Source organism: Phodopus roborovskii, unplaced genomic scaffold (assembly GCF_943737965.1).
Source record: "Phodopus roborovskii unplaced genomic scaffold, PHOROB, whole genome shotgun sequence".
In the NCBI taxonomy this organism is placed as follows: domain Eukaryota; kingdom Metazoa; phylum Chordata; class Mammalia; order Rodentia; family Cricetidae; genus Phodopus; species Phodopus roborovskii.
This window is the reverse complement of record NW_026125052.1, coordinates 10820554-10845500: the sequence shown is the minus strand read 5'-3', so window position 1 is coordinate 10845500 and position 24947 is coordinate 10820554. Positions and strand designations below refer to the sequence as shown.

At 50.8% G+C, this 24947-nt stretch overlaps 1 protein-coding gene across 2 annotated transcripts in view; it reads left to right on the top strand.

The window, feature by feature from the left end:
* The first annotated feature begins 21731 nt into the window (after window positions 1-21731).
* Window positions 21732-24947, top strand: part of Itga3 (integrin subunit alpha 3) — a 30736-nt gene continuing 27520 nt past the window's right edge. The window contains exon 1 of one of the 2 annotated variants that reach the window (XM_051204622.1): window positions 21732-22476. In XM_051204622.1, coding sequence (XP_051060579.1) covers window positions 22271-22476 — 206 coding nt within the window. In that variant the 5' untranslated portion in view covers window positions 21732-22270. The remainder of the gene's footprint in view (window positions 22477-24947) is intronic. The other variant, XM_051204701.1, reaches the window with a different exon arrangement.

The window sequence follows — 24947 nt, the reverse complement described above, 5'->3', positions numbered from 1 at the left end:
CAGTGACATGCAAGGACGGAGAGGGAGAGGTGGGCAGGTAGCATAGGAAAGTTCCAGAAATGCTGGGACTATCCTATTTCAAGACCTGAGTTCTGCTACTCACCTGTGATCTCTTTGGGAAAATGCATGCAATTTTCTGTCTTGATTTACATCTCAATAAAGCATTTCTGTTGAGGGACAGGGGAGGAGCTGGCTGAGGGTACAGTGTTTGTCCTATAAGCATGAGGACTTGAGTTCGGATCCACAGGACCCTTGTAAACGTGGACACAGTAGCATATACCTATAATCCTGACTCTCCTAGACAGGAGAATGAACCCTGGTACCTCTTAGGTCAGCAAGCCCAGCCCACCGGAAGCTAACAACATAAAAGAAACTATGTCTCAACATGGAATGTGAAGACTGACACCTGAAGTTGCCCTCTGACCTCCATGAATCTGAGGTATGCACTACCTACATTCACTCACCTCCCCACCCCCACTAAGTAGGAAACATTTCCATTAAAAAAAAAAAAAAGTGACCCAAAGAGATTTATTCATCTGTCCGGAGCCATACAGCTCTGAGATGGGAAGTTCATTTTTATTTTGTCCCCACTCTGGATGACTTTGGACATGTTGCTTCCCCTTTATATAAAGCAAAAAGGAAAAAAAAAAAAAAAAAAAAAAAAAAAAGACAAAAAGCACAGGCACTGGCTATAGTAAAGGATTCCTGAGAGGAAGACGGCTCTGTTGGGCCTTCCAGAAGAGAGGCTGTCGAGCCAGCCTGTAAGCCAGGAGAAATGGAGCTTCTGTACAACACGTGCTGTGGTGAGAAAAAGCTGAGGAAAGGGACAGACAGAAGAATGAAAATCTAAGGTAACAAGCAGGGACATCCAGAACACCCAGAAACATGACTGCCAGCATCCACGCTGGGTAAAAGCTCAGAGCACATGGCTGCCAGGATCTCTACTGCCTCCAGCCCTGTCCGGGAATGTGGCAGGCCCCAGGCCTGGGGTGAGATAGCCCAGGGATTTGGGAAGGATGAAAAGGGCAAGGGCCTGATTGCGTTCCACACCTGGCCTGGCCGTTCAAAGCCACTGAGAGGTGGAGGGAGTGGAGGATGCTGAAGGGCAGGCCAGCCAGAAAGGAGGTTCACTTCCAGTTTTCCAGCCCTAGGAAGGCAGGAAAGCCTAGAAGTTTGAAGATTCCAGGGCCCTGGTCACAGGCCCTTGGGTTAAACAAAGAAACAGCAGGTAAATTAGACGTGGTTCTGTACCCACACAGGTCAGGGAATTTCTCCATGTTCCTTCCTGCACTACTGAGGGCTGTGGGTGAGCCCTTCTGGATAGTTAGGAGCACATGCACGCATACACACACACACACACACACACACACACACACACACACACAGACAGACACACACACACTGGAGACCCATCTGCCTGGCATAGCATCCAGAGGCTCAAGGACCCCAAACAGACCCAAGTGTCCTCAAAGCAAGGGATCAATGTGGGTTGCAGAGCACCAGGAGAGTCAGCTGGCCCTGAGCTGTAAGGAAAAAGGTTCTAGCTGCTTGCAGCAACTCAAGGTGGCTCATAGAAGGTGAAGCTAAAACCGGGAGGAGAGGGAAGGAGCTGCACCCACCATGCAAGTCTGTCCCCATGGGGGAGCGCACTGGCCCGTTTTTTTGTGTCAACTTGACATACACTAGACTAATCAGAGAGGAAATGCTTCCAGGAGATACAGCTGTAAGGCATTTTCTCAATTAGTGATCAGTGAGCCGGCTCAGCCCATGTGGGTGGTACCACATTAGGGCTGGTGGTCCTGGGTTCGTAAGAAAGCCGGCTGGGCAACCATGAGAAGCAAGCCAGTAAACAGCACTCCTCTATGGCTTCAGCATGCAGGATCATGCCCTGTTTAAGTTTCTGTCCTGTACGCTGAATTAACCCTTACCTCCCCAACTTGTTTTTATGGTCACTGTGTTTTCTGGCAGCAATAGAAATCCTGGCTAAGATGGGGAGGGAGGGGGAGTTGCCAGGATTTTGATACCTTTGAATACGATGCTTTCCAGGGTTCTCAGTTCTCACAGAATGATCACCGGCATGGCCCAGGCTATCAGTACAAAAAGCATAAGGGACCATGTCTTACAGTCTCTGTTGCATGGTATATCCTGGTGCAACTGTGGAGTAGCTGAGGCCCAGGCAGGAGGACCACACTGTTGGGATGGAGGCAGACACTACACAGGCGAGTAACAACCGGGAGAGGGCTCTGTTTGCTGTGGTCAAAGAGGCTCCCAGTTGGTATGAGCTGAGGAACTACAGCTCATGTATGGGGGATGGGCATGTATGGGGAACAGAGGAAGCCCTAAGTGCATGTGCCTTGTGGACATGGGCACAGCCATGTCAAAGACTCAATGCCCTGGATTCATGGGAATGGCGAAGCCTCCCCACCTCTCCCTCTGAGGTGTGGCAAGCTCTCTTCTTGTCTGAGTGTGAGTGTTGACAAGGCATCCAAATACTCTACCAGTGTGTACAAAAACTAGCAATTGCAGCTCGGACCTCCTGGATGACTGAAGCCTAAGGCTGTTCCTCTACACAGACATAGCTAGCCCCTCCCCTGTGCTGGGTGTAATGAACACCCTGAGGTCCGGGCTGTGGCATAGTGGGTGTGCTCCCTCAGAGCTAGCCCACCTCTTCCCTGCCACCTCATCCCTGCTTTCCGTATGTGTGTCTGCCCTCACTACCCCAGTCAGGTTTCCCAGGGTGTAGCAGGCATGGCCTCTAGAGTGACGGGGGTCTGGGGTGATCTGATCCTTCTCTTCAAGACTCATGTCCAAATGTCCTCATCAGAGAGGCTGTCTAACCCTCATCTCATAGCCCAGGCACTCGGGACACTGACATGCCTCATTTTGTGCTGCCTCTTCATGGATGACTCTCGTGAACGGGGAAAAGGGCTTTGAATCATCACGCCAGCCGGGCATTGTTGGCACACGCCTTTAATCCCAGCATTCAGCAGAGGACAGGTGGATCTCTGTGAGCTTGAGGCCAGTCTGGTCTACAGAGCTAGTTCCAGGACAGGTTCTGAAACAATGCAGAGAAACCCTGTCTCGAAAAACAAAAAGAAAAACAAACAAACAAAAAGCTTTCATTGCAAAAGGGCTGCAGTGAACCTGGGGTGTCCTGCATCCTAGACAGTCACATACCCCCCCAGGGGAGCTCCAGCCCCTCCAGGACTCCTCCCTTCCCCCCCCCCCACCCTCTTCATCTATTCCCTTTCTTTCTCTGGCAGGGTCTTATGTAGCCCAGGCTAGCCCCAAATTGGATCTATCGCTGAACATGACCTTGGACTTCTGGTGTTCCTGCCGCCTGCCTTGAGGAAACATGCATGGTTTCTGCAATGCAGGGGGTAGAATACAGGGCTTCCTGCTTGCTGGTCAAGCAAGCTACTTCTGAGCTATGCCTCCAACTCTTCCAGGACTTTCTAAGTCATCCAGAGGGGAGTTGGCTCTGAAGGAGTGGGGTTGGCAGAGAGGATAGTCATAAAGCAGGAATGTTCCAGAAGCCGGGGAAGCAGAAGGAACGTGTATGGCTATAGCAGGGGACTCAAGATCTCCTGTGACTGCCCCATTTACCACTCTGATCTCCTGTGACTGCCCCCATTTACCACTCTGATCTCAGGGTGGGCCTGCCCTTGCTGCACTGTCTCAGGACCCCCAAAAGGTATAGAAAATGTAACCACTGCCCCTAGCCCAGCTGAGTTCAGCACTTCTCCAGATCCACCCTTGCCTGTAGCCAGTCCTAGCCAGTCTGAGGGAACAGAGGCCGGAAAGGAGCCCAGGTCCTATCCTATACGGAGCCCTGGACCCAAGGGGCTGGTTCTCCTGGACTGTGCTGGAAGGGAGCCCAGCCTTCTTTGAGTTTTTGCTCCAAACCCGGAACTGGATGCTGAGGGAGAAGGAAAGGACATTGAGGTATTGATCCTATGCTCTCAGGACTCTGAGTCAGAAAGGATAGAGTCGAGCCAAGGATGACACTCTTAGGGAACCACGAAGTACTCAGTAAAAGGTGTCAGTGCAGGCACCCTCGAAGAACACAGCAGCATTTTAAAGGCTTCTTCAGGCCAGTGGGATAATCCAGTGGGTAAAGACCCCTGATGTCATTGTAGTGGAAGGGGAAAAACCAACTCTGGCAAATGATCCTCTGACTGCCACATGCACACTGTGTGGCATTGTGTGTGTGTGTGTGTGTGTGTGTGTGTGTGTGTGTGTGTGTGTGGTGCTGATATTTGACAAATGAGGGAGACTTACTAGGCAGCAGATGGGGCTGGTCCCCCATGGTTCTCTGTGGGGGGATATGATCATCTGTCTTGTCTAGAGAGGCTTTCTTGAATCCAAGTCTAGCTGCATGAAACCACACCTAAGAGGAAAAGTGTTCCTGTCTCTGTTCAAAGCCCCCACCCCCACCCCAGAAAGCAGTGCAGGGAGCTGAAAGGGACTGTGGTACCTAAGGACATGGCCCTTCACACTCCCAACAAAACCCATGGCCACTTCTGCCCCACCTTCCCCTCTTCCTACCAAGCCTCTTTTGGGTGGGTGGCACCCAGCCTGTCTGCAGGCATGAGAGTTTGGGAGAGACAGGGACTAAGGGGGAGGGAGACAGGAAAAGGGGGCATGGAAGCATATCATAGGGGCAGAGAACTGGTGGGAGAGAAGAATCCAGAGGGGACCAGAGTGAGAGGCACTCACTAGAAGGTAGTCCTGGGTGCCAAAGGGCTGTCACCTATGGTGCCCCGAGGAGTAACTCCCACTTTTAGGGTTGGTTGGCTGCTGTGCATAGAACAGCTAGACCAGCACCTCGGCTCCTGTCAAGATTCTTGATTATTTGTTCCTGTTGCTTTACCTCCAGGGCCTGCCGCCTGCCCAGGATGTGAGGCAGGCAGAGGCTTGTCTGACCCCACCTGGCCCTGGGGGAGTCCCTTCTTGGGAGCTGGGTAAGGCAAGGTTGGCAGTTTAGCGAGACCGCTTGCTGCTCCCACCCCTAGCATAGGAGGCCCCTCCCTGCCCCAACTCCCCCACCTCTCCAGAGAGCAGGCCTGAGCCTTGGGATGAAGCCAGAATGCAGCCAGATTCCTTCAAGGCGGGTGGGCCACAGAAGCTACAATTCCTTAAATCCTCCCACCCCCCCAGGGCAACTCCCTTAGTCCCCTCCCCGTGCCTAGGGCTGCTTAAGTGAGACAAGAGTAATGGACAAAATGCAGGGCCTGACCCCAGGTCCTTGGCTGCAGGCCCAGCACTAGGAACGCTGTCAGTAAATATTTGGGGAGTGAATAATGCCCACCCCTCCCCCCCACAGCCAACTCCTTCCCACAACCAGAAACTCTTTGAGAGAAGGTCTTGCTGGCCATTCCTTTACCTTTTCTCTGAAAGACCACCAAGGATCTGGGTGCTGGGATCGTCAGGGTGACGGGTTTGGCCATAGAAAAAGAGCCCTAGGGGTAGGCAGCTCCATCTCAGTCATCCCCTTGCCTCTTTGCTGGTGTAGAAAAATGGCTCAGCAGTTAAGAGCACTGGCTATTCTTCCAGAGGACCTGGGTTCAATTCCCAGCACCCACATGGCAGCTCACAACCATCTGTAACTCCAGTTCCAGGGGATCTGACACCCTCACACAGACATGAATTCAGGAAAAACACCAATGCACACTAAAAATATTAAATTAAAAAATATGTTAATCCAGGTGGTGGTGGTGCATGCCTTTGATCCCACCACTTGGGAGGCAGAGGAAGGTGGATCTCTAAAGGCCAACCTGCTTTACAGAGTGAGTTCCAGGATTACAGAGAAACCCTATCTCAAGACCCCCAAAAAAGTATGTGTATGAATATATACATATATGTGTGTGTGTGTGTGTGTGTGTGTGTGTATATATATATGGAAAAGTGACTAAGACTAAGACAGCTGATCTGCATTTCCCCCAGCCTGGAGGCCCCAGACCATCGCAGACTTCCTTGGAATGGGTGTTCTTTCTGAATTCTAACTTTTGCCCTCTTGGAGAGAAATGAACTCCAACTGCTCTTTGTTTCCTCCCTTCTGGAGTACCGTGTCCATTACCACCCTACTAGAAGGCCTTGAGCCTGAGTACTTGCCGGTAAGTTGTGTGTGTGTGTGTGTGTGTGTGTGTGTGTGTGTGTGTGTGTGTGTGCTGCTGCTGCTGCTGCTGCTGCTGCTGCTGCTGGTCTATCAGGAGCTGGGAGCAATACAGTTCCCATCTTTGGCCTCTTTTTTTTCTGCCTGAGATCAAGGCGACAAGGACAAGGACATCTTCAAAGGAAGTCGTTAACACTTTGCCCAGCAGGTAGCTGCCAGTATAAGGGACCTCTAGCTACCAGCTGTCCTGAAGAGTCTTAGTGTGTTTCCTGGCAGGACCATTAGGGGATTTAAAGGAGCTATGTATGAGGGCATTGCCTGGGGCAAATAGGGCACATGGATGCTAAAGACTACAACAGTGTATGTCTCTTCAGGTTTGCTCCCTTATGTGCAAAGCCACCCCTAACCCAAATGGCAGGGGACATTCTTATTATGTAATATTGGGCAAATCTGACTCAGGCACAGTGGCAAAATGCCTGAAGTCCATAACCCAGAGGCAGAAGCAAGAGGTTAGTAAGTTTGAGGCTAGCCTGGGGCTACATAGTGAAATCCTATCTCATTATGTAGATATGGTAAACTAAGGCTCAGTTTCCTAATGTGTAAAATGGAAATCATAGCCCCAGGTGTGCCTGAAACCCTAGCACTTGGAAGGCAGAGGCAGGTGGCTTGAGTTTGAGACCAGTGAAGGCAACATAGTGAGATTCCCCACCTAAAATACAAAATAAAACCCTGGACCTTTCGAAGCCACCACCCTCTTCTGCTGTCACGTTTCCACTGTCAACCCTAGAGGGCTACTAGTCTAGTTTCTGCTTTGTATTACCTTGTCCATACGATCCCTATAAAGGGATCATAGTGTAAGTAGCCTCTGGTGTCCGGCTGCTTGCATTCAGTGTATGTGGCGGTCTGAGTGAGAACGGCTCTCATAGGCTCATGTATTTGGATGCTTAGTCATCAGGGAATGGAGCTGTTTGAAAGGCCTTGTTGGAGGAAGTGTGTAACTAGGGGTGGCTTTGAGGTTTCAAATGCTCATGCCACGCCCACTCTCTGTCTCTCTGTCTCCCCCTCCCTGCAGATCAGGATGTAGGTCTCAACTACTTCTCCAGCACCGTGCCCATCATGCTTGCCGCCATGATGAAAATGAACCTGTAGGTCCCCCCAATTAAATTCTTTCTTTGGTTAGAGTTCCCATGGTCATGATGTCTTTTCACAGTCCTAGAACTGTGACTAAGACATGGTGTTTTCAAGGTTTCCCCTTATATTTCCTTGTATCAAATTTCATGTCCTATTGCCAAAGAAAATTTCATGTGGGTGTACCATATTTTGTTTATCCATTCATCAATGGATACTTCAATTGTTTCTATATTTTGGCTATTATGAATATTCATGTCTGCCTAACCCTTTGAAGAAATGCTAGGCTTTTTATTTATTTTATTTTTAAAAATATTCTTAGTATTAGAGTTTGAGGTCCTGATTTCTTTCCCTTTTGCTTTCTTTTGTTTTTTGTTTGTTTGTTTGTTTTGTTTTGTTTTTTGTTTTTTGTTTTTTTTAAGACAGGGTCCCCTGTATCTCAGGCTAGCCTCACACTCACAAGCATTTCTGATCTTCTTGTCTTATTTTCCAAGTGCTGGGACTGCAGGCACCCACTGCCACACACATTTTATATGGTGCTGAGGATCATGCTAGGCTTCCAACTGAGCTACACTCTAGCTCTCTCCATATAGGTCAACTCTAGCTACCTCTTCAGTATACCTATGTTCAAGAGTAGGGAGCGGTGTCTAATTGTTGCTGTTGATGGTGGTGTGTGTGTGAGGGGGGGGGAGAGAGGTGGGTACAGGCTCATGAGTTCTGCAGAGCATGAGTGGAGTTAAGAAAACAGTTCTGTGGAGCTGGAGCTGGTTCTCCACTTCCACATTGACATGGGATTCTGGGGCCAAACTCAGGTCACCAGGCTCACTCACACCACAGCGTTTGCCTTGGAGCATCTCACCAGCTGCCATTTTAAAGAGGATTTATCTGTCTTATTTAATGTACATGAGTGTTTTTCCTGCTTGTATGTATGTGTACCATGTGCATGCCTGGTGCCTGAATATCTGGTGCCCCTGGAGGTCAGAAGAGGACATCAGATCCCTGGAACTATGGATGGTTGTGAGCCACTGTGTGGGTGCTGGGAACTAAACCCAGGTCCTCCTTAAGAACAATTACTCTTAACCACTCCAGCTCCCAGTCTTCTTGATTTTAAGCTAGGCTGTTAGTATTTATTTATTTATTTTGGATTGGGCTTTTTTTTTTTTTTTTACATATTTTAAATACAAATCCCTATACTATCCTTAACTATTCATATTCCTCTTATTTCTCTTTCTTTTTTGAAGATTTATTTATTGCATACAGTGTTCTGGCTGCACATGTGACTGCAGGCCAGAAGAGGGCCCCAGATCTCATTACAGATGGTTGTGAGCCACTATGTGGTTGCTGGGAATTGAACTCAGGACCTCAAAGCAGGCACTGCTCTTAACTGTTGAGCCATCTCTCCAGACCCCTTTCTTTTTTCAAGATAGATTTCTCTGAGTAGCCCTGGATGTCCTGTCTGAGTAGACCAGCCTGGCCTTGAACTTACAAAGATTTACCTGCCTCTGTCTCCCCAGTGCTGGGATTAAAGGTGTGTGCTACCACCACCTGGCTCACAAAAAACTAAATTTTAACTTTTTCTTTTTAACAGTCACAGTCTTTCTATATACCCATGCTGGCCTTGAGATGGAGACCTTCCTGCCTTAGCATCCTGAATGCTGACATTAGTTGTATATGCCACCAAGCCTGGAAAAATGTTCTGTGTGGATCTTATTTTTAATTTATATTTATTCTTTTTTGTTTGTTTTTGTTTGTCAAGACAGGATTTCTCAGGGTAGCCTTGACTGTCCTAGAACTTTCTCTGTAGACCAGGTTGGCCTCAAACTCTCAGAGATGCACCTGCCTCTGCCTCCTGAGTGCTGGGATTAAAGGCATATGCCACCACTGCCCAGCCAATTTATTCATTTTGAGACCAGGTCTCACTAGGTAGCTCTGGCTGCCCAAAGCTCACAGAAATCTGCTTGCCTCTGCCTCCCCAGTGCCAGAAGCAAAATTATGGGCCATCACACCTGTTTTAAAAAATTGTGTCTGTGGGTGTATGTATGTGTGTGTGTGTGTGTCTGTGTGTGTATAAGCCTTCATGAGTTTCTGTGGACATGCAGGAGCCTGTAGAGGCCAGAAGAAGGTGTCAAATCCTTTGGGACCAGAATTACAGGAAGCTTTGAGCTACCATGTGGGTGCTGGGGACTGCACCTTGATCCTCTACAAGAACAGTAAGTGCTCTTAACTGCTGAGTGGCTCTCCAGCCCCAGAGCCTAGTTTTATCCTCTACCACAGCACTACACGTCCATCTTAAAATTTAATGATGTTCAGTTGAGTTTTTTTGTTATTGTTGCTTATACTTTTGGTGTTATAGCTAAGAACTATTACCAAATCCAAGATCATGACGATTCATTCACTCCCGTGTTTTTAAGTTTTATGGATTTAGACCTCCTATTTATGTCTCTGATCAATGTTGTTGAGTTGACTTTTATGCAAGGGTTGAGGTAGGGGTTAGCTGCATTCTTTCACATGTGGTCATTCAACTCTCCCTTGGTATGTTTACAAAACTCAGGGACTCTAATGCCCCAGGAAATACCAGCTGGGAAGTGCCACCCTACAAGATCTCAGGCCATGTGACCTGAGAGGGTTGCTGTTAGAACACAATGCTGCTCTCCCATCCATTCTGCTTATCTGCCATGACTCTGCCTCACCTCGTTTGTACCAAAATATATTTACTGAGCGACGCCGTGTATGTCGCTGAAATAACAAGTTAGGGAGTGTGTAAAAGAATGGGACAATTTTGTCAGAGCTGGAAGGGGCCCAAGTGGTGGGGTGTGTTCCAAGACAGCAGCCTGCTTTGAAGGACAGAAGCCTCCAAGACTCACCCTGGGTCACCAGGTGGCTCAGGGCCATGTGGTCTAATTATCCCCTACCCAACACTTTTGACCCCATGCTGGCTTCACCCTTAGGCAATACCTATTCATTGAGTAACCCCCCCCCCCCATGTCCGGCCCAGTACAGGCCCTTCTGAAGCCAAAGGGACAAGATCCCTGGAACCTTGCCCGATGTCTCTCCTCTAGGGACCTAGGGCGGGAGCTAAGCCTGGCAGAGCTATCTTGGGTTTCTAGAACCTCCCTTTCCCGAGCGCCCCTTCCATGTAGGGTCATCCCTTGGCCCCAGCTCAGCCTTCTCTACTCCCTTAGCTGGAGCACTGGGAATGTGAGGCAGGCGGCAGGCGGCCAGGGGCACAGGGCGGGCCCAGAGGAAAGGCCAGGGTCCGGGTCATTTCCTGGCACCCTTGTTTGCCGCGTGCCCCTGACTTCTGGTGGCTGTTTCCGCCCCGCCCACAGCCTCCCTGTCTGAGTGGCAGCTGGCCTGGAACTGGAATCCTTCCATCCTCAGATCTCTTCAACGCCCTGTAGCCCCTAGACCAGGTGAGAATGGTCCTCCTCATCTTGGGCATGCCATTGACCCAGTCGGGAAAGGGGCCAACACTGATTATCTCCCAAGCTTTTTGTAAAGAATAAAGGATACATCAACGGCGAAAGGGCTGACACAATGAGCCATCCACCAAAAACTGCCATCCCTCTTTCTCAGTCAGCGTCTTTCTCTGGTCTTCCTTCACAGAGTCTCTCAGAATGCCCCCTTTCCGGACTCCGTGTCACCACGGTCTTAATCTGAGCCTGGGCTTAGCTTCGTGGGCTCCTCTGTGACAGGGGCACTGCTGGCTGCAGCCTTGAGTGTATACTTCTTTGAGCCATGTCCCACAGAGATGGGATCTGTGGTGGCCTGCAGGGAGTGTAGTTTTTACTGGAGTGGAGAAGATTCAGTCATGCTCCAGTCCAGGCCGAGCACTGTGGCCAAAGCTCTAGGCAGGCACACGGGGAGAGGGTCTGAGTTTGCTTCATGGAGATCCTGCCTCTTAGAAGCCATTCTACCATAGCCTCCTCACTCTCAATGTTGCCATTGTCATCTCAAATAAAAACACTGTTTGTCCAGTGATGTCTTAGTGCCAGGCACCGGACAATTTTAACTCACCGCAGTCAATCTACAACTAGGGTGCAATTATTTATTTACATTAAATCCACTTTACAGGTAGGAAAAGCAAGGCGCAGAGAACATAAAATATGCCCAAAGCTAATAGGTGACCAAATAAGGCAAATGTTTCTTGGGGGAGAATCCAAGGGGTGCGGAAGAAGCCTGGGAGATGGTGGCTTCCTTCCTTCCTTCCTTCCTTTCTTTCTTTCTTTCTTTCTTTCTTTCTTTCTTTCTTTCTTTCTTTCTGAGATAGGGTTTCTCTGTTTAACAACCCAGGCTGTTCTGGAACTTACTCTGTAGATCAGGCTGGCCTCAAATTCACAGAGATCTGCCTGCCTCTGCCTCTGCCTCTGCCTCTGCCTCTGCCTCTGCCTCTGCCTCTGCCTCCCCAGTGCTGGGATTAAAGGTGTATGCCACCACCACCCAGCAGGGTTGGTGGGTTGGTAGGTTTCTACTGGCAGTGAAAGGCAGGAGAGGGCTGGGGCCTCACAGGCAGAGAGTAGCCAAGCTAGGGGTCTTGAGAAAGCAAGGAGCAGGTATGAGCATCAAGAGCCACCTGACTGTCTGGGCTGTGTGGGGGACAATGGTGAAGGCAGGTGGGGTGGCCCATGGAGGAATGCGTGCTATCAGGGAAGGGCTTGCTCTGTGTGTCATCCAGGTTGGGGTTGGGGGAAACAGACTGATCTCCCAGAGTTCAGGTGAAAAGAAGTCTTGAAGAGAAGAGAAATGGAGGCCTTGGGCCAGATGCCAGGGGCTTCCCTAGTCCAACCCGTTTGTCCTCTGGAGTCCTAAAGTCTAATGTGCACTGGGCTAGTGTGTGTGTGTGTGTGTGTGTGTGTGTGTGTGTGTGTCTGGCCCTCCCCCCACCCCTGCTCCCTAGGGATGGGTCAGGGCCTTGGCCCTCTTTACACACTGGTAGGTCAGGTGGATACCATTTGCAGACAGGAAAACAAGATTATCATAAACGAATAAAGAGAGACATTGGAGCTGCAGCCAGGCCACCCAGAGAGCTACCCAGGACTGACAGGGATTCAGGCAGCACTGAAAGGCCTACAGGAATTGGCATCCAGGGGCACTATGTTGGCTGAGCTTCCTGTGGAAGCCAGGCCAGTACAGCCTGCTCAGCATCACGGGGAAAAGGCTTTTTTGTTGGTGTGTTGGTCTAAACTGGCATAGGTCCCCTATGGGCTCTGGACTTCTGTCTCCATTCCCATCCTGGACCTTAGACTTCTGTCTAGGAGACCCTCGTGGTCCCACAGACTCACTACCCAGTCTTTTTTCTGTTTTAGTCACGCTTTGTCTCCTCCTCCCACTAGGTACCAGCTCCAGTCACACATCCTCACCCAATCATCTACATCTCTACAAACCCTACACTTTATTACCTTCATCCACCCACACACGGTCTCCTCGATGCCCTGAGTAATCTCCAGGTTGTCAGCTTGTTGCCTGGAGTAAAACCTGCTAAAGTTCCTTTTGAAACCCTGCTCTTGAGTAGGGCCTAGGTCTTCCTGAACACGGTCCCCAGGATATCTGTGCTTGGCATTTCCACTGTACACCCCTGCTCTTATTGTCCCTCACCTTTTCTGCCACATGTCCCTTTCCCTGCAATGGTGGTGAGCTGTGCTTGGCATCTACACTGTACCCCAAGGATGTAACCTAGAGCAGTTCTGCCATTGACAGAGTAGCCTCGATGACCTCCGAACCTCATCTCTCCCCTCCATTCAGGAGAGTGGGCAGGGTGGGGGATGGGCAAGAGGGAAAGGACTAGAAAGTAAAACCTTCCTCTGCTCCCCACGGAGCTCCGGCCCTGCCCCCCACTGGCCCCACTAAATCTTTCCTCGCCCCGCCCTTTCCCAGGCTCTGGCCCTTCCTCTCGCCCCCTCCTCGGTGGTCTGACTCATCTGTGCCCTGAGCCCTCTCATCTCTGGCAATGCTGTCACATCCTGCCCCCTCCCTGCCTGGGAGGAGGAGGGCTACCCTTGCCAGGTGGGGTGCCTAGCACCCTAAAGCCCTCCAAAGGCCAGGCCTTCACCTATCCCAGAGGCTCCTAATGGTGAGCTTTTCTGTGATTCTAATGGGAGAGCCAGAATGAGAGGGGTAAACTGTGCCTGGTGGCTCTAAACCTGCGTGGGGGTCACGCTGCCTTGCCCACCAGTTTCAGGATTCCAGGAACACAGTTTGTTTCTTATTCACTCTGCCCTAGGAGGGTTGCTTCTTCAGTTCTGTACCAGCTTGAACTAGTCTTCAAGTCAGTGACCGATATGTCCACTGCCTTCCTGCAGGTGACCCCAGGAAGGGATGGGGGGTGTGTGTCCACCTGAGTTACTTAGGCCCTAGGTTATGCAGAGGAGGCCCAGAGGAGGAAGTGACTCAACGGGCATAGCAATCCATGCCTCAAAATTCTGACTTTCCTTTTCAACTCACTGAGCCAAAACGTTTGTCCCAACAGGATCTTGGCGTGGGGGAGGGGCCGGCAACCATGGATGTTAAAGAGACAGAGCCTCTGGATCCATTCTACTGAATTCCTTTTTGTTTGTGGGTGGAGAGCCATAGGCGCTTGTGGCTCACTGAGGCCAGGCAGACATGCAGGAAGTTGAAGACCTACTGAGTGTCAAAGACTGTCACAGGGCTGAGGATTGTGGGTATGGAAGATGACAGCTGCCACTAGGGTGTTAATGACTGGGCTCCAGTTTCCCTGCTTCAAGAAACCTGTGAGTTTGGTATCTTTGTGCCCAACATATAGATAAGGAAATCGAGGCTCAGGATAAAGAGACTTGTTTAAGGTTAGAATTCCACCATCAAAAACTACATTGTCATCTCTGGCTCAAAGTCAGTGCAAGGCCTGGAAGTTTCCAGTGACTGTGTGTCTGTGTTGGTCCGTGCACATGTTGGACCTGAGGGATAGAGTCACTGGGAGTGGAAACTCACAAAAGAATTCAAAGAACAAACAAGTGGATATTTTCCAAGTGGCGCAGTAGGCAGAGGGCACTCCACTCCCTCGGGAGTGGAGTGAGACCCAAAGACAGGTTGGGACAGTAAGGGGACAGGAGGAGCAGGCTGTAAGAAGCTGGGGCCTGGGGGAACTCTGCAGGTGTAGGGGTCATGTGGAGGATGGGGAGGGTGACCTGCACTGGAGGGGTGATGGGAGGAGACAGTGAGAGCCCGGGAAGGGGGAGGGGACTTGAATGAAACACAGAGGACCAGATCCCTAGGTTATGGCTACCATCCTAAAGAGGCCAGGGCCAAGGAGTAACGCTTACACTGCCACAGCCTCTGTCTCTCCGAGAAAGAGGACAAGAGGATCCTTCCAAGAGATGGAGGGACTGAATGCAGGCTGGGGTGGTGGGAGATGGCCATGATTACCCCAGGGCAGGTCCCAGAGCCAGAACAGAGTAGCCGGGTGACTCAAAGGCTGTGACTTAAAAGCTTGAAAAAGCATAAGGTAGCAGAGAGGACTGGGGACTGAGAGCAGAGGGGGACAGCGGGAAGCTGGAGGTTCCCTGGAGACCTGGGAGGGAGGGGACTCCTGGGAGTAGAAGTGAAAGTGTAAGGAACACACAGTGGCCATCACAGGCCAAGGAGCAGGGTCCAGGCTTCCAGCTCCAAGACCTGTGAAGCCAGAGAACCAGGAGATGCCTGGGGCCGTTGAGATCTCCAGCTTTACACGAAGCAACTACAACTACAGGGCTGGAGCTTGGGGGTGAGGTGCCGGTTCAGGACTCAGTTAATAAGAGCCAATGAGATCCAGGTATGGTGGCACATGACTACAATTGCATTGCTTGGGGCCCCCCCAAGGTAAAGAGGATTGTGTGTTCAAGGACAGCATGGGTAACCTAGGGAGACTCTGCCTCAAAAGTGAGCCAGAGAAGGGGTCAGCAAGAGGCCAGCAGGTTAAGAACTTGCTTCTAAGCCTGATGACTGTGTTTGGTCACCAGGACTTACATGGAATATGTATGCTCACATGCATAACACATACATACATACATACATGGAAAATGAAGAGCCAGTGGGACAACTTTGACCTGGTTGCCAAGGAGACAAAATGGTTGGGTGTAGTGGCCCACACCTCTAATCCCAGCACTCAAGAGGCAGAGGCAGGTAGATTTCTGTGAGTATGAGGCCAGCCTGGCCTACATAATGAGTTCCAGGATAGCTAGGGCTATGTAGAGAGACCCTGTCTCAAAAACTAAACAAAATATAAAAGGAGACACAATGGAGATAGCTTTTCCCACACTGATGGCATTTGTTGATTTTTGTCATGCTAGGGACAAACGTCTAGGCCATAAGCATACTAGGCATACTACAATCTACCTAGAGTGCATGAGTGAGCACACACACACACACACACACACACACCGCCTTTTTGTTGTTGTTGAGACTAGGTCTTGCTGAGTAGAACAGGCTGGCTTCAAACTCAATTTTCCTTCCTTCACCTCCCAAGTACAGAGGGTACAGATGAACCTTATTGTGTCCAGTGGTGTTATAATCTTTATCTCTGCCTGAGCACATAATTATATTTCTTTATTGCATGCATGTGGTCATTTTTTGTTCTGTGACAAATGTCTGAGAGGAACAGTTTAAAGAAGGGTTTGTCTGTTCACACTCCGAAGGGTCTGACCCATGGTGACTTGACTCCTTTGCTGTTGGGCTATGGGGAGGCAGAACATCATAGTGGTCATGTATGACAGAGCTAGGTAGCTTACCTCATCACAGACAGGAAGCAGAGAGGCAGGAAAGGGCTAGGGCTGGATATAGCCCCAAGATGACAAGATGACGCACTCAGTGACCTACTTCCTTGAGCTAGGTCCACCTCCTAAAGTTTGCATCACTTTCCAGAAAGTCATCCCAAGCTGGGGACTAGCTCTTAAAACAGCCAGAGGAGACACTTTTTAGTCAGGCTGTAGCAGTAAAACACAGAGATTTTCACAAAGATAACAAATCAAGTCTTTGGTAAGACACAAGGACTTTTGCCTCTAGTAGGGCCCCCTACCTGTGGGCCCACCCCCTCTCCTTCTCAAGGGTCCAACTTGCTTTTCATAAACAATGTTGCAGAGCCCATTAGAGTCAGGAGGCAGACAAGAAAGGAGGGGACATTGGGGTCAAGCCAGTGTGGACACTGACTATGCCTTAGGCAGTAGGAGGGAACCCCACTGGAAGAGGCTGGAAGAATGAGAGGCAGTCAGCTATCAGAGAAGCTTCCATTGTTTGGGGTAACTCACTATGGCCCCATAAGGGGCTTAATGCTCAGAGCCCCCTTGCTCTTTAGCTCTCCTACATCAGGACCCTCGCCACCTCTGCCTGAAATCCAATCGGTCACTCATGCTCTTCTCCCCCTCCCCTCCCCTCCCCCCCTCTCCTCCCCTCCTCTCCTTCCCTGCCCTTGCTCCTGTTCAGCCAGTTTTACACCTTTCCCTCATTATTTTCTTCTTCTCAAGACAGGGTCTCCTCTATGTACCTCAGGCTGGTCTGAATCTTACCAGTGCCAGCTTCAAGCTCTCAGCCTTCCCAGAGCTGGGAGTACAGGTGTGCACCATTGTACCTGTCTTTCATTGTCTCCGCTCTTACAAGCTGACCCCTCAGAGAGTGCTGGTAGCAGCTTTCCAGCTTCCTCCCTCCCTGCCTCCCTCCCTTCCTTCCTTCCTTCCTCCCTCCCTTCCTTCCTCCCTCCCTCCCTCCCTTCCTCCCTCCCTTCCTTCCTCCCTCCCTTCCTTCCTTCCTCCCTCTCTCCCTTCCTTCCTTCCTCCCTCTCTTTCCTTTTCTCTTCTTTCTTTCTTTCTTTCTTTTTCTTTTTCGGTTTTTCCAGACAAGGTTTCTTTGTAGCTCAGGAGCCTGTCCTGGAACTCACTCTGTAGACCAGGCTGGCTTCGAAGACATAGAGATCCTCCTGCCTCTGCCTCCTGAATGCTGGGACTAAAGGCGTGCGCCACCACTACCTGGCATCTTTTCTTTTTCTTTGTTCTTTCATACAATAAGCAAGCTGTTTCTAATAGCACCTCATGCCTCACACACATCAACTGTATAGCACAAGACACTGGCAGTTTAGGCTGTTTAATAATGAGTTTCCAGAATGCTTTCTGCAGGCTGAGGAGAAGGCTCAGCTGTTAAACTCTAGGCTCAAAACCAAAAGGGCAGAGGAGGGGGCCAGATGAAGCCCTGGCTTTCTAGCCGAAATCTCCACCTTTGTTTGTCTTAGTGGGGGACTCAGGTCTGAGCTGAGGCACTGGAGGGATTTTTTTGCCTTGAGGCTTGAGGTAAGGAAGGCCAAATCTGGGTCAGTGGAAAAGGAAGTCTGATAAGCATATTCATGCTTAGCCATCCCCCTCCAAGTAATTTGTATCTTCTATCACCAGAGAGTGACCTGAGTTTAGGTTCAGCAGCAGAGTCAGTCCATTTATTGCTATGGATCTGAGGAACCTTGAGCTACACTGGACACTGAATGCTGATGGGGAATAATAACAAGACATTTTCTCCAGCCTTCTTGCTTACTAGATGGGGCTCCAAGGCTTGGGGTAGGAAGTCACCTTTTGCTAGGGTGAGAAGACAGGCTAGCCAGTGCTCAATCCTAGCAGCAGGACTGTCCTTGTTATTTCTGTAGCAGCTGACTGGAGCTGCAGTCACACTGGTGCGAACAAAGAAGAACGGAAGCCGCCTTCTGAGAATATTGACGTTGTCACTGTTCCAGCTGGGAGAACTTTACCCCAAGTTAGGCCAACTTTTGTATTTCTTCTCTCGAGGTCTCCGGCTCTAAGACTAGCTCTCGTTTGACCTCCTCTTCTTTCTCCCAGAAGCCTCCCTGTCTCCTACATAGACCACGCAGCTTGCCTGTTGCAGTCACCTGCAAAGACCAACGGACCTCATCAAAGGCGTTTGTTTCATTCGAATGTCAAGATGGATAGCACTGTTCATGAACGAAGAGAGCATGAAAAGGTTTGTGGTTTACGTAGTGGCAGTTTCTCAGGACAGCAGGTCCCGAATGGCTTGAGAGCCAGGGAGGAGGATAACCTGGATTTTCCCTGTGGTTGGGGGGGGGGGTGAGTGTTCACCCAGGGAGGGGCTCTGGGACTCTCCTTCCCTCAGACAATGAAGGGAGGCCCCATCCATTTCTGAGGGCTTGTCCAGGTGTGAGCCATTAGGGATGAGAACTGGGAGAGGCCTAAAGGCTGTCACATCGAAAGCTGAGCTGGAGCCCATCATTTCACAGGCAGCCTGTGTTTCTAGGCGGGTCCATTCTGCGGAGGAAGAGCTAACCGTGTAAAGTCAACTGGAGGGATGAGATGAGGCCGTCAAGATAAAGTCCTTCGGAACAAAGAGTTTCAGCCCTGAGGCATGGAACTGGAAGTTCCCTCTCCAGATCTCCAGCTCAGGCTCAGACAGTCCACGGATCCCTCCATTCCAGTCCACCCCCCATAGGTCTGTCTGACACTTCCTACATTCCTCAGTTGGGTCTGTCTCTCTTCTACCAGTCTTCCCAGCTCCTGCTCCCACGTTCTCTCTGGACACTCCTTTAGACTGGAAATGCCATCCCTCATCCCTTTCCTGCTACTGGTCCCCAGATCGGACATGCTGGTCCTTCCTGTTTGGGATAGTTTACGAGATAAGGTCTGACATGGAGTCCATCTGTCATCATCACATGACTCAAAGCTATTTTGGGCAGGACCCCTGTCTATACCAAGTGTCCACCCTGGCCCTCCTGGCCCTGGCTATTGACACTCCCCCCAGGAATAAGGCCAAGAACCAAAGGAGTTATCCAGAAGGGCAAATGCAATGGCTCAACTTTCATCTAGCTTCCTGTTGCTTGACCCCAGATGTCTCTTAAACCTTTGGTAGCTTTAGCCCTCAAGTCAAACCATGAGAGGCTGAGTAGCTCTGGAAGTCACAGCTCAAATTAATATCATTCTAAGGGCAGCCAGGGACAAGTGTCCCCTTTCAAATATCATAGAGAAAACTGTTATCACAGCTGCTCTTGTTTAGGTATGTCTGACTGTCTGAACAACATCTGCCTGAAGTTTCTCTTAAAGACACAGCTGTGGCCAGTGGCTTCCAGTCCCAAGCTCTGCCTTACTCCCTTGCCATAATCTGTAAAGCTTTGGACATCCAAGTACACACCTGAAGCTTTGTTCACTCACGAGACAAACAAAGACAATCCCAACTTTCACAGGGAGCCTGGAAAGATGAAGTGAGCCTGCCCTTGAGATGACTGGTAAGCTGTGAAGTCAGGCTGGATTACCTCCCAGGCTCTGAGTCTAAAGTTGCACTCCTAACTGTGCCTGGCTAAGGATGCTTGCTGCTCAAAAACCAATCTTCAGGGTGTTAGCCTGAGCTACAAGGTAGACATCATACCAGGCTGGCAAGATGCCTCAGCATGTAAAGCACTTGCCATGAAAGCGATGACCTGAGTTTGACCTCAGAACTCATCTGAAAAATAGAAGGAAAGAAACAGCAATCCCATGAGGTTGTCCTGACCTCCATCTGCCTGCTGCTTTGTTTTGTTTTTGTTTTTCGAGACAGAGTTTCCCAGTCTCTGGAGCTCTGTCCTGGAGGCTGTCCTGGAACTAGCTCTTGTAGACCAGGCTGGTCTTGAACTCACAGAGATTCTCCCAAGTGCTGGGATCAAAGGCATGCACCACAGCCCCATCCCACCCCCATCTCACAGCAAGTTCTATATGCTGTATGGGTCTTTGCTGCTGGTGGCTTACATCTCTGGGGTTTTTGGTGTGTTTGCTTCATTTTTTCCCCTTTGGCCAGAACACCGCAATCAACTTTATCTCCTGGGACTAGTTTCTATATGTTCCTAAAACAGACTACAGGCTACTTATCAGGAGCTAAACAGCAAAGAAGTGAATATGCATTCATTTGTAGGGAAAAGACAGGGAGCAATGTTACAAAGGTCATCGGACCTTCTGCTATCTGCAAAGCCGAAGGAAGATTGATTAGCAGTTACCATTTTAACCATTTAGGCGGGGCTTCTAGTTAGAATTTACTGTGCCAGGCAAAAGGGAGGGAAGTAGCAAGTAATGGCCGAGGACACTCCCAAAGGAGAGACCCTGTCACTCCAAATCTCACCAAAATCTGATTTGTCCCTAATGTGTTAATCATTAGTATAATTGTTCAGAAGGGTTCTGGGGTTAGATATGTGCTATTAGAATCCCAGCTGTGTGGCTTCAGTCGAATCTCTCAAGTTCTCTGAGCATTGGGTGTCCCCCATCTTAAAGCAGAGAATACCTTGATGGCAGGTGTGAAGATTTAAGCGTTGTAGGGCATGTCTGCCAGCAGCTCACCTCTACTCTCGCTTAACTCCAGAGTCATCTGGGCTGCTCCTGCACCAATGCAGGCGCTTGGGACTGCAAGGAATTCAAACTTAGTTTCTGCAAGAAGACCTGCTCCCCCCACCTGACCTCCAGGGCTGTGTCTACAAAGGAGCACCCCACAAACACAGCTTCTGTGCTGTGCCTGATGTAGGGACAGCCCTGCTCCCACATTTAAGTAGAGCGACAGGTACAGACCAGGGTTTACTATTTGTCATTAGTGAAAGGCAGCATTGTCTGTAAGGACTGAGCCTTTGGGTTCGAGAGATAAGATCATCTATGTGGAAATGAGCCTCTTCTATGGTCACACTACGGAGACAGCGAACTGGACCCAGAATGCACTGGCTTTTCACATACCCAAGCAGAATTCCAATCGATTTCCTGCATTCCTGCATGTGACAGGTGATAAAATTGACTTGAAAAATTAGTATTTATAAAACAGCATAGTTCCTCTACATATGGTGTTTTCTTCTTATTATAAGAACATATAGAAAATGATGCTCAGGGGAAATGAGTCTTTGTTCTGCAATAGGGGAAATCTGAGTTAGACTTAAAAAAAAGTCCATAATAACCTCTTGGAGTTCTCTTTCGGTTTGATTCTTTCCCGGATAAATGAGATCTTTGAGCCTAACCCACCTGTCTTCACCAGCCACCAAGTAGTACATAACTATGGGACATCAGGTTCCATTCACTGCCCTTAGAGACAAATGCTGCCATTTGCTAATTACAATTACTGATAGGTTATCATCACCACCGCTAAATATCTGTCTGGCTTATTAGGAGGAGTCGGTTCGGCTGCTATCAGGACGAGAAGAGGTGGGTGGGCAGGACATAACATCCAAGGCGCTGTGTATGAAGAAGAAGGTCCGGAGACCCGCAGTCACCTCTTACGGACTCGACTCGCAGAGAAGCTGAGGTCCGCATTCTGGGCAGCCGGGTACCGACCACAGAGCCAACTCCTGGCCTGTGCAGTCCGGACCGTGGTGGTGGCTTTGCCAGTCGTGGCCGCAGCGAAGCGCTAAACAAATCCCACCTCCGGCCCCGCCCGTCCAATCCGTCTTTCCCCGCCGGCGTTGCTTCTAGGGAAAAGCAAGCTGCTGGGAGGGGAAATCCGGGCTTTAAGAGCTCCCGACAGGTGTCTGAGAGAGAGGGCGGAGTCAGGATAGGAATGATGGAGAGGGAGGGGCGGCGCTGCCCCTTTAAGAGGCGGCGGCCGAGCGGGGACCTTTTCTCTTTCCCCGGAAGGAAAGCGGAGCCCGGGCTGGGCGCAAGGTGGGGAGGTGCAGGGCTGGGCAGTGGGGAGGCGGGGCACACGCTGGAGAGAATCCCCCTCCTTCCTGCCCTCCTGGCGGTCGAGGGTTTGCCTTTTCGGATCCTTCACCTAGCTGGGATCCAAAGAGCTAACACCGCCAAGGGGGCGCGGCTAGAACCATCTAGGGTACGGGGTGCCGGGAGTCGGCACGGTGACCTGTCCACCCGACCAGCGGGAGAATAGGTCCACGGACCTGGAAAGAGGATTGGAGAAGCGTCACCCCAGAGCAGACGTGAAGCTGACCCGGACTAGGGCAAGAAATTGCCTAGGACTCCGGGCGCAGCGGCGCTGCGGGCTCGGGTGTCCTCTGGCGGCGCCTGGAGCAGGTGAACCATTCACCACCCCCAGTGCTGAGCCCTCTTGTGTTTTCGCCCAGCCCGGGTGCTCGCAGCCATGGGTCCCGGCCTCCGCTGGGCGCCCCGCGATCCTGGCTGGATGCTCGGAGTCCTGGTTTTGATGGTAGCGGCTGGCAGCCGGGTCGCCTTCGCCTTCAACCTGGACACCCGATTCCTGGTGGTGAAGGAGGCGGTGAACCGGGGTAGCCTTTTCGGCTACTCGGTCGCCCTCCATCGGCAAACCGAGCGACAGCAGCGATACCTGTAAGTCAGCCTGGGGGCGGTAGGTGGGATGCGAGAGGGGGTATGCGCGCTGATGCCTGATCTAAGGGAGTTGGAGCCCTGGGCCCACTGACTTCCAGGCCTGCTGCTGCTGGCCTTTCCTTGTGAGCCAGGATTAAGGAGGTGGGTACGCTCGCAGCCCTCCGGTTGTGGGGCTTGGCGGGAAGTGGAGGATGGGGGCAGTAATCATAGCAAGTGCTGACCTGGCCAGAACCTGTCTAGACGCAGCCGCTCCAAGCTTCAGACCTCTTCAGAGAGCAGAAATAGGGTCTCTGTTGCCCAGCACCCTGAGAATCCAGTACCTAACATTAGTTTCTTCCCTGGGCTGGGAGAACACTGTAAAATAAACACATACCACATCCTTCTTTCCCTCCGCCTGGGAAGAACCCGAAACATATGCGTTTAAGCCCCCATTACACCTCTCATTTCGTCAGTGGCCACAGCAGCCACGCCCTCTGCAGAGCCAGGCTGGACGGCTTCTCAAGGGCTTGGCATTGCAGAGTGATGTGATGAAGAGGCTGGGCATTTGGAGCTGTCCAGAGGCTCCGTCTGACCCCTGGAGGAACGGACAGTAGAAGACAGAGGAGGCGCTGTCTTAAGCCTCACAGGCCAGAGCCCACCCGGAAGCAGTGGGGTACTCCCACCAGACATCTCCCTGCATTCCACAGATTCATGTTGAATCAGCAGCCCTGAGTATGTTTGTTTTGGTTTGAAGAGGGAAATGGTGTTTTCTCTTTCTTCTGCTCTCCTTTGCAACAGCTGCAAGGAGCGGGAAGAGTTGAGCAGAGTGGAGGAGGGGAGGCTATTGCATCCAGCCACCTGCCGCTCCCCATGTACACTCATGCCACACAGGTCACAGGTCCAGGTGTCTGAGGTTTCTCTGCATGGGCTCTGTGTGCTGAAGTGACTAGTTGTGGGACAGGGGTGTCTGGAGGAGGTGAGGCTGCCCAGGGAAAGACAGTGATGATCACACAGACCTCTTTGAGCCGGGTGGCCTGCCAGGCATTTACTCCTACCCAGCCTCTGACAGTTACTAAATTAAAAGACACAGTCAAGGTTAGAGTGTTGAAACCACTCTCTGCTCTGGCTGGGGCCTGTAGAAACTTGAGGAAGTTTGGAATGTTCAAAGTCCAACTCACTAAAGTCTTTGCCTCTGCCCTGCTGGCCCAGCCCCTGTCTGTACTGCCCACCTGGACTTAGCCTCTACCCTACCTGGCCCCTGCAGAAGGTAGGGCCACCACACCCTTCTCGCCCTGGCCAGGCAGATTTAACCTTCTACCTTTCTAGGCTCTTTGACAATAGATTGTGGCTACAGCAGTGCCTTTTCCTCCCCTGTCCTAGCCCAGAACATTGTTTTCCTATATTCCGATGCTGAATCTTCATGGCCTGAGCCAAGACAGTGGAAGAGATGTGCAAAGAGAAAAACACAATTCTGCAGTGTCCCATCCCGTCCCCCTTAGTTCTGTGACCTAAGAAAGATATTTTCCTCCCAGGGACCATTTCCCCCAGGATGAGGTTGTACCTGGATCTCTGCTGGCCTGTGAGAGGGACATTGTAAAGGGAGCCTAGTGTCCCTGCTCCTGTTGTCTTGGCTCTGTCTCAACACCTGAGCCTTCATTTCCTCGGCTGGCAGAGAGTGCACCTTCTCAGTGTTAGCAATGCTTTAATGAGACCGTGTCTAGAATGGTCCTGGTGTGTCCAGCGGACACCAGAAGGCTCTGGGGCTGAGACTAGGGTGGAGGTGAGCCTCTCCCACCTATGGGTCCTACCCAGGCCGATGGCGAGAATGCTGAAACTGATGGGCCCCTGAGGGCAGATGATTCTGGCCAGATGGGTCTTCTCCATCTTGCCCACAGCTGCTTCTGTACCTTAGCACGGTCCTCATCTAACTGAGTTCAGCTCTCCAGCCCTTTGGGAGAAGCAGCTGGGATTCACTGCAGCCAGCTGTGTATCCAGATGTGAGCAGCTGCCCCAGTGTTTTAGGGATAAGACAAACTGCAGCCTCAGGTTCTGTCAGCATCAAAATCCCTTTGGAAGAGCAGGGTGGTTCATGGTCCTTCCTTTGGGCTCTGCCAGCTGTTCGGGGGCTCCTGGGAGTATATGCACAATCATGGGTTTTCACATTGTCCCTGAGGGATTGGGAAGGGGAAAGCGTAGCTTCTGTGTAAAAATCCAACATAGACTCTGTTTGCTGCTACGACCGACCTTTATCTCTATTCTGGGTTCCCTACCCACAACCCATGCTTGCAGCACTCGCCATCTGAGAGGGCAGACTGCTTACTTTGGGCTTACTTATTTATTTGAGACACCACCTCTCTTAGGTGGCTCTGGCTGTCCTAGAACTCGCTTTGTAGACCAGGCTGGCCCTGAACTCACAGAGATCCACCCTCCTCTGGCTCCCAATATGTTATTAAAGGCTTGTGCCACCACGTCCGGCTCACTTTGAGCTTTTT